The sequence below is a fragment of the Phoenix dactylifera genome, chromosome 5, assembly GCF_051530095.1.
Source record: "Phoenix dactylifera cultivar Ajwa chromosome 5, Ajwa_hap1_PhDact_Kaust_v1.1, whole genome shotgun sequence".
NCBI lineage: Eukaryota > Viridiplantae > Streptophyta > Magnoliopsida > Arecales > Arecaceae > Phoenix > Phoenix dactylifera.
Genome location: NC_143194.1, coordinates 10,349,741 through 10,359,186, shown reverse-complemented (window position 1 = coordinate 10,359,186; position 9,446 = coordinate 10,349,741). Strand labels below are relative to the sequence as shown.

At 46.4% G+C, this 9,446-nt stretch overlaps 1 protein-coding gene across 1 annotated transcript; it reads right to left on the bottom strand.

Annotated features, from left to right (window-relative positions):
• Nucleotides 1-377: 377 nt before the first annotated feature.
• On the bottom strand, nt 378-2,461 carry LOC103695641 (uncharacterized). Its single transcript, XM_008777013.5, has 3 exons — nt 1,538-2,461; nt 1,256-1,448; nt 378-1,168 (listed from the first exon to the last, which is right to left on the bottom strand). Exons 1-3 carry the CDS (start codon nt 1,916-1,918, stop codon nt 576-578), a joined length of 1,167 nt encoding a protein of 388 aa, XP_008775235.3. The 5' UTR covers nt 1,919-2,461; the 3' UTR covers nt 378-575.
• Between the last annotated feature and the right edge of the window lie 6,985 nt (nt 2,462-9,446).

The window sequence follows — 9,446 nt, the reverse complement described above, 5'->3', positions numbered from 1 at the left end:
GAATTGTTTATGGGTTCACACTCTCACGGCGTCCGAGACGCACGAGGCTGCCGTCGTCCGTCCCACTCGGTTGTCGTTTTCATTTTTAATATCCTTATAGCTATAGAGATTTTAAAAAAATAAAAAGAAAAAGAATAAAGCAATATAGGACGGAGGATATCAAATGAAGGGGGAGGAGAGAGAAACCTTTATTCTATCGCTTGGACTCTCGCCGTTTCCCTTCAAGAAACCGCCACCGCAGGGGCTTGGTCAGTTGTACATAAAGAACAACATAAACAAACATTAAAGTTATTTTTATTTAAAACTCAGAAGCAAAATTTAAAATAAATACTATAAGGGCGTACCAGATGCTGCGGGCTGGGGTGGGGCCCCAATTATTTATTTAGAAAAGAAATGTAATTGTATTCTATTACTATTTATTTTGACATATTAGTCCAAGGGCGAGTTTTTGTTCTTACAGGCCTACGAAGGGGCCGAAAAAAGAAAAGGATAAGGAGATTTTTCAGTTATACTTATATATATATATAATTTTTTCTCAGCAGAAAAAAAAAAGAAAATATCCAAAACTTCGAAAATTAGGGCTCGTCTCTGAGAACGGAAGACAACCCAGGGACGACCTTCGCCCCTCTCTGGGCCGCCTTTGGATTCACCGCCGGCGGCTCCCACGACGACACCACTACCGTGACCCTCTCCTCCGCCATCGCCGCCTCCGCGATGGCGACGGGTTCCTCGGCCTCGCCGGAGAACTGGATGGCTGAGATCGAACCGATCGTGCCGCCGTCGCAGCTGTTGTCATTCTTCTTTCCATCCTCCGACTCTCGCCTCGCTTCGACTTCACCTTGACCGTCTGATCGTTGTGTTCGTTCTGGGGGGATGATTGGGGCCGTCCGCTCGAAGGGGGAGAGCCACTTGGCCCGCATGTACTCGAGCTTCCGCCACGGCGGGAAGTGGAGACCCTTCTTCTTGAGGCTCTGCCGCGCCGCCTCGCAGGCGACGGAGACGATCTGCTGCAGCCGGTCCTCCTTGCCTACAAAGACGGACGGCAGCGATTGCAGCACCACCCGGTACGTCTTCGTGGACCGTGCGATCTCGAACTCCGATCGGAAGTCCACGTCCACCAGCAACCGCTCCCCGCCCGCTACGATCACGTCCACGTACTCGTACTCCCCTGCCGTCGAGACCAACCTAACGCCGTCAATCGATCGAACGCATGAAAGGAATAAAAAAATTAACGGCGATTTGGATCGAAATCTACCGGCCGGAAAGGAAGGGCATTTCTCCCAGCGAGACTTGCAGACGGCGGCGTCGTAGCCGAGAGCGCGGAGGCCGTCGGCGACGGCCCTTCGAGAATCTTCTTTTCCTCTGCCCATCTTGGTAAAATTCTCCATGATGTTCGACGCGTCCGCCAAGAGATTCCTCTCCGCGACGCTCGTGCAGAGCACTAAACCCTATAGAAGAGATCGATGCGATCAAGATGAGCAAAGATTTGGGATCTTTTAGAATGAGAAGCGATGGGAGATCGAAGTATTTCTCCTACCTTGACGACCTCAGCAGCATCGGAGGAGGTGGGGATCAACGGAGAGGGGTCGCCGCCGGGGAAGTCCGCATCGTCGTCGGACCTCTCGTCGCAGTTGCCGTGGAAGCAGTTGCATCGGTGGCGGCCGCAGCGGGACGGCTTCTCGCTGCTGTTGTCCTCCATGAAGCTTTGGACCATCTTGTCCAGGCACACGGAGCTGGGCTCCGGATCGCCGGCGGCGGCGGCGGCTAGCTTCTCGGCCGACGAGATCCTCAGCACGGCTGGGAATTGGAATTGCCGCTCAAAAAGCCGCTTCAGCCGCGATTTCCCCACTGGTTTGGCCGGCTCGCTCCTCACCATCCCCTTCGCATCGATCGGCTGGATCTTCATCGGAAACGGCATGGTTTCCCCAAAACCCAAACACCCTCGCTCCTTTACCTCTTCCTCTCACCCCAAGCTACAGAAATGGAAAGAAAACTGCTACTGTTCCATTTGTAGAGTTCGGACGCCCAAAATCCCCACTTAATCGAGGAAAAAATGGTGGAATCGGAGCTCTGACACAAGATTACAAGAAATGCTAATAATAGAACCCTACGGAACCGACTCCGGAGCTCGAATTAAAAGCGACAACCAAGAAATTTTGGAATAAAAAAGGCGATCAAGAACTCATTAAAACAAAAAGATCAGGAGATCGCCATCGACTCCATCAGTACGCCATCCCTGCTGCAATCGCCGTGCTCGATTTCCGAAGCAAGAAGAATGGAATGACTTCCCATCACCAAAAAGCATGTCGCTTTGGGCGGTCTCCACCGGCCGTCCGGCGATCCTTCGTGCCGGAAAATTCGAATCTTCCGTCCACGTCTCCGGTGTTTTTTCTTTTCCTCCGGCGAGGGGAATCGACGTGTTGCGGACCAGCTTTGGGAGACAAGAAGAGAGGACCGGGGAAAGAAGAGGGTGTTTTAAAGGGGGAACTGTGGGGCCGGAAGTGATGACTAGGACTCGCTTGTCCACGTGGGACGCTGACGTGGTGCAGGTTAATCCTTAACCGCAGAGGTCCTGTACCTCGGCTACGTGGCGGCGTTCATGGGGACTGTCCCGACCTTCCACAACGATCTCGCCACGTGTCCCGTCACGGGATATTTATGAGGCCCCCCAGAGTAAACTGTCTATATTGCCCTCCACTCTTTCCGGCAATTACTTACTGGCGTTTGGTGAATCTGGACGGTGTTGCTTAGAATATCAGGCTTTGGCATTTTCGTAGCTATCTGATTTAGTAGGGGTAGTAGTGGAATAGGTGGGCGAATATGCGAGGGTTTCATTCCGCTGTTCCTTTCAACTAGTACTAGCAAGCGGGTTTTTTTTTTTTTTTTTTTTTTTTTTTTTGAAAAGGAGGAGGGGGGAGAGGAAGCCACACCCGCGTTGCAGCCTCCACTGGACCCTCCCTCTCCATCAGAAAATGTTCATTGCTGACCGTAAATTTCTGCATACCCTCTCCGATCTATGGATTTTTCCACTGGGTTCCTCACCTATGTGTGAGTGCGACACCTCGGTACCAACGGACCAGTAGCGCTTCCACCAAAAGCGTCCAAATATGGAGCATCTAGTCTCCAAATTTAATGATGCTCGCGCGTTTCAAACCTGTACCACTTCGGTGGATACAAAGCTCTGCTCTATCTATGCTATGGCTAGCAAGTGGTTTTGGAGCCATGGCCCATCAGTTCGCACTTGGATGACTTAAACCTTGCCACGTGGTACTGGAATTACTGCTGCATCTCTAGAACTTACCAGAAAATTATTATAAAATAATAATAATAATAATAATAATAATAACAACAACAACAACACTGATGGAAAAAGGGTTTATGATGAGACGCAAGGGAAAGTAATTTAATAATGGCAATGACCAGTGGCGTTTTCCAATAATTACATGAATAAATTATACGATAGCGTGTGGGGTATGCAGCACCATGGACCCATCAATTGATGAAAGCTTCCACTCAAGCTTTGCTTGCCACAAAATGGGGAAGAAGATGGGAGTTAGCAATCCTGCAAGGAATTTGTCTGGATCAAGTCATTAAAATAAAACGCGTAGTCGTTTCCCAATGATGTACTAGGCGATGTTAAGGATATTTGTATTAAACAAAACATAGATTAGGGCAAGCTATATGATTGGGCTTTTTGTGATAAGAGTTAAGCTTCTCAGCTAAGCTAATTGTGATGAGTTTAGAATAATAATATTATCTAACAGTTCATTCGCATTCTTTATTGCAGCTAAGATGTAATATCTTTGAATGATAAGATGGTTGCAAGTGAGTTGGAATGGTTCTAATCTATGAAGATCCAGATTTGATTTGATTTGATTTATCTTTAGATTTGTAGTTTCAATAAAATCTAAATTAGAATAAGATTTTGATATTGCAGCTTAGATCTCATATTTTCATTCATATCATGTTTCGAGCAAGTCCAGATTTTAGGAGCTCGACTCAAAATTCTGAACCAATTTATGTATTAAACAAAGTATAGATTATGGCAAGCTATATGATTGAATTCCTTATGATATGGGTTAAGCTTCTCAACTAATTGTGATGAGTTTAAAATAATGATATTGTCTAACAGTGCATGCACATTTTCTTTTGTGCGGCTAAGATGTAATGCCTTTGAACTGTAAGATGGTTGCAAATGAGTTGGAATGGTTTTAGTCTATGGAGATTCAGATTAGATTTGAATTACCCTTGGATTTGTGGTTTCTATAAAATCTAAATTAGCATAAGATTTTGATATTGCAGCTTGGATCTCATATTTTCATTCATATCATGTTTCGAGCAAGTCCAGATTTTAGGGGCTCGACTCAAAATTCTGAACCAATTAATGTATTAAACAAAGTATAGATTATGGCAAGCTATATGATTGAATTCCTTGTGATAAGGGTTAAGCTTCTCAACTAATCGTGATGAGTTCAGAATAATGATATTACCTAATAGTGCATTCACATTTTCTTTTCTGCAGCTAAGATGTAATACCTTTGAATGGTAAGATGAGTTGGAATAGTTCTAGTCGATGGAGATCCAAATTTGATTTGAATTACCCTTAGATTTGTGGTTTCTATAAAATCTAAATTAGTATAAGATTTTGATATTGCAGCTTGGATCTCATATTTTCATTCATATCGTGTTTCGAGCAAGTCCAGATTTTAGGGGCTCGACTCAACATTCTGAACCAATTTATGTATTAAACAAAGTATAGATTATGGCAAGCTATATGATTGAATTCCTTGTGATAAGGGTTAAGCTTCTCAATTGTTGCCCAGAAAGACAACCCAAGAGGGGGGGTGAATTGGGTTTTAAAATAATTTTGCAGTTAAAACGTTTGTGGATGACTAATTAATACTTTTGCAAGATGATTAATTAGTTGCTATGTGCTGTGAGTGAAATGAGAGTGAGAGAGAGAGACACAAGCAATCACAAACACAATGTTTATAGTGGTTCGGAGCTATCCCTTGCTCCTACGTCCACTCCCCAAGTCTCACTTGGGAATTCACTATAACCCCTTGGATTACAGCCGGTTGTTTTACAAGCTCACAACCCAACTTGTTGTTTTACGAGCTCACAACGAACTCGGTCGGTTTTCCTAGGCTCACCGACTAGAACCACCCCGATTGTTTTCCCGGGATCACAATCGAACCCTTACACGTTGGTTTTACCCTCGGCTCACCAACCAACCTCTACACTCTTGATTCAATCCCCTGATTGAATCAAGCAAAGACAAGATGGAAAGAACAAAGACAAATAGAAAAATAGAGCTTCTAAAAAAGCAGATATACAGCAATATAAACTAGAGAGAAGTTAAGAGCCCTCAAACACGTTTGAGTTGGAGTAGAGTAGGGCTTCTTGAACTGTGAGTCTCCTCTTGAATGTCTGGTCGACTTGAAGGCAGGAGGAGACTTCTTTAAATGCTGGGAAGAGGTAGCTGGATGGAGTTAATGGCGCTCTTCCTTCTTTTCTGTTGAAAACCAGTTGGCCGAGATAGGATGCTTGATTTCTTTGAGTGGAATAGTGCTTTTTCACCTTGGTACAGTCCTCTGTGGCTATTTAAGCCATCCCCCATGGAAACTAGCCGTTAGACACTTTTTTCTGCCCGTTCTGCACACTCTGCACATCCTGACAATATATCCGTTGGGGTCGGAGTCGACTCGCGCGATCTGGAGTCGACTCGGCTGTAGCGGGAGTCGACTCATGCTTTTCTGGAGTCGGCTCGGCAACTGTTCCGAATTTGAATTAAAGTGACCTCCGCGACTGGGAGTCGACTCGACTTAACCCGGAGTCGACTCGCCAACTTCTGGAGCTGACTTGCCATTTTTGGAGTCGGCTCATCCCATGAAGTCCATGGAGCTAATTTTTCAACTTGGCCCACTCGAGTCGACTCGACAATCCTGGGAGTCGACTCGGCGCTCAGAGCCCGAACTCCCGATCTTCTGTCTTTTGGCTCGTCCAGTCTTGGAGTCGACTCGAACTGTTCCGGAGTCGACTCGGCTCTCAGTTTTCGAAACACAGCCTTCTGCCTTTTTGATGTAGCGCTGCCTTGGAGTCGACTCGAGCTGTCTGGGAGTCGACTCGGCTCTCAGAGACAATAATTCGGTCTTCTGTCTTTTTGGGGTCACGCTGTCTCGGAGTCGACTCGCGCATTGCGGGAGTCGACTCGGATCTCAGAGTCCGAAAACTGCTCTCTGACTTTTGCCTTGTGTACCACTGAGAGTCGACTCTCGCTTTCTTTGGAGTCGACCTACCAACCATCGGAGTCGACTCGCGTTCCACAGGAGTCGACTCGAATCTCAGGGTCGAAAATCCTCTCTGACTTTTCTGTCTGTAACTCCTTGGAGTCGACTCATACTACTCCGGAGTCGACTCGGTAATCATCGGAGTCGACTCGCGCACTTCAGGAGTCGACTCGCTGACAGGTTTTGAGTTGAGTCTTTCTGTTCGTCTGTCAGTTCTCAGTCGGAGTCGACTCGTAATGATCCGGAGTCGACTCGAGCTCGTGCCAGTGATTCTGATACGCTTGGAGTCGACTCGTAATATCCCGGAGTCGACTCGAGTCTCAGACTTTGGTTCTAACTGACTTCTTAACTTATCCAAAATATCTTGAACCAAGTCTAGAAACACTTAGATAAGATTTTCACTGAAATACTTAATTGAATTCATTAGTAAGCAAAAGATATACTCAAATGCTTTGAGCTCATCAAAATCAAATAGGATTTTAATCAATCACTCCACAATCTCCCCCTTTTTGATGATGACAAAACATTGAGTATATGTAAAGTGAATTGCTCAATAAACAAGGAAATACGATCTATAAATGAATTCAAGTGTCTGGTTATTTAATTTATCCAAGCTTGAAAGGTGTGAAACAATAAATTTTGGAGTTAAAGCTCCCCCTTTCATTTGGAATTATATAAGCCTTCATGTCATGCACTCAATTGTTTGGCTTATATATATTTAATGATTTGACTTTCTTAAAAATTCAGATTCTCCCCCTCAACATATGCATTCTACTTTGTTTTGATTCTCTGAATTTCCTTTTAATGCATTGAAGTTTTTGAACTGAAATTTTTGGTTTTTAGAGGGAAAATCTGTCAATTTGTTCTTGAGTAGGATTCAACTAATCTCCGAATATCCCTTGAATAGATTCTGGAGATTACTCCATTAGGAGCCCCAACAGAGAGATAATGAGCCTCGAGGTATCAAATCCACTAAGAACAAATTATTGTGTGTTTTAAAAGTTTTTTTTTTATTGATTTTCATTTATTTCTTTTACATATCTATTACATATTTCTCCCCCTTTTTGTCATCGTATCAAAAAGGAAGTGAATAGAACACACAAGCAAGCAGAGATCAATTGGCACAGTATTGAAATGAATATGTCTACTCATTGTATTGATGTATATATAAATACATTTGTGAATACAATAAGTAAAGCAAAAGATACATGTCAAAATAAAACAAAAGCAGCTAGGGTCTCCTCGAGGATGTGGCTCCTCCTCTCGAGGATGTGGCTCCTCCTCTCAATCTGTTTTGTTCCATGAGGAGAGTGACCCCGTCTGTGACATTCCCAAGCTGGGAGATAATGGCCGAAGTGGCCCTGCTGTGTGTGGTGGAGAGCTCGGTCAGGGTCTCCTGCAGTGTGTCCAACTTGGCAATCAGTACATTCGCCAAGCGCTCTGCCCCCTGGGTAGTGGTGCCCATATCCTGTCGGACGTTATCGCGCATCTTCCGAGTAGTGCTCGTGACTTCGCTCATGCTGTGGAACTGGGCTTGGATCAGGAACCTTACATTGTCGATCTCTTCCCGCACATGGGCCGTCATCTCAGCCACGGCGGACAGGGAAGGGACCAATGCTGAAGAAGGTGCAGGAGAAGGAGCAGGCACTGAACCCCGAAGCTCCCTAAGTAGGTCGTCCCGGAGATCTCTAACTATCTCCTGCCGCAACTCCCGAAGCTGCTCAGGAGCGATCCGGACCTCCATAGGCTGAGTAGGTGGAGCTGAGGAGGAGGGTCCGGCTGAGGTGGTGGGAGCAGAAGTGGAGGGAAAGGTAGGATAGTCTGAGTCTGGGTCAGGACTGGGGGAATGTCTGGTGGTATGTGTGGAGGTGGATGATTTCCTAACCCAAGTTCCCTCGACCTTCCGAAACTCCATCCTGTGTAGGGTTCCCGGACGCATGCGATCTGTCCATCGCAATGCGCGAGAGGGTTCCCCCTCAGGAATGGGAATCTCGGCCTCCCTAAACAGAAGGGTGAACATCATGCCATAGGGGAGGGTGAGCCTAGGTCTATCTAGTGGCTCACATAGGTATCTATACATCATCTTGGGAAAGTTGATTGGGGTGTCCTGGAGGATGTAGAACATAAGAGCTAGGTCTCTCTCAGATACAAAATTGAAGCGGCCAGTCTTCGGGAAGAGGGACCTAGAGATGATACTCAAGAGGAGCCGCATCTCAACAGAAAGTGAGCTAGCGGACACCTTGATGAGAGCACAAAAGTGCGATTTACACATCACTTAAATTAATATTATTGCTAATAAATAATGATAAAAGTGTTGCATTAATATTATATTTTTGTGGTGCAAAGGTTATTGTAAATCAAGAGTTTAAATGCGCATTTTGTATAGTTTGGGATAAGGCATGGCTCCAAGCCTAATGATATTAGGAGCATAATTGAACCTGGCCAAGCACATTTGCACCGGAGCTACACATGTCTACATGCCATAGCCTCTTCCCATGACACATGCCAAAGATCCTGCTGCAGCCCTCATCCATTACCATCTTCAGCATACCGCGAGCTCCCGGATTCGTGATTTGATCTCAGAGGCTTCCCAGCGTCCGCTCCTCCTCGAGTCCATTCACAACCCGATCAACGCTCCCATGCTTCAGCCCGTAATCATCTCCCAGCATCAGCATTGGATCCGGCCGTTTCCAGCATTCAGTGAATCCTCCCAGCGGCTGAACGGAAGAGATCACGCGCCTCCCAGCTTCCTCCATCTCCATTCCCGAGCGTGCGACCCCGTATCAGAGCCTCCTCCGATCCCGCTGCATCTCCTAGCCGATTCACAGTCGGAACTCGCGTCCGAGCATCCCACGGCCAGCCAGGATCCGCCTACCCCGCATTCTCAGCAGCGGACTTCCAGCCTTTCCTCATTTCATCCATAGCGCGTCGTCCTCACCCGAGATCAGCGTCCATGATCCTCTCACAACGATCTCCCAGCATCCGCGATCAGCTCCCGAGCATCTCTGTGCATCCATTTGAAGAAGATCGGGATTCATGCCAAGCCTCCACACCTCAGTCTCCTCCGGCCATCCGCGATCACCGCCCAGCCGTTCGCCTCCTCCACAGCATCCGCGACTTCATCCTTCCAACCTCACGCGCCCAAGATCAGCCGTT

Coding starts and splice junctions, on each gene's coding strand:
- LOC103695641 (XM_008777013.5), bottom strand. CDS start 1,918: ATGCCGTTTCCGATGAAGATCCAGCCGATCGATGCGAAGGGGATGGTG. Junction 1,449..1,537: donor ATGCTGCTGAGGTCGTCAAG/GTAGGAGAAATA, acceptor TCTCTTCTATAG/GGTTTAGTGCTCTGCACGAG. Junction 1,169..1,255: donor ATGCCCTTCCTTTCCGGCCG/GTAGATTTCGAT, acceptor TCTCGACGGCAG/GGGAGTACGAGTACGTGGAC.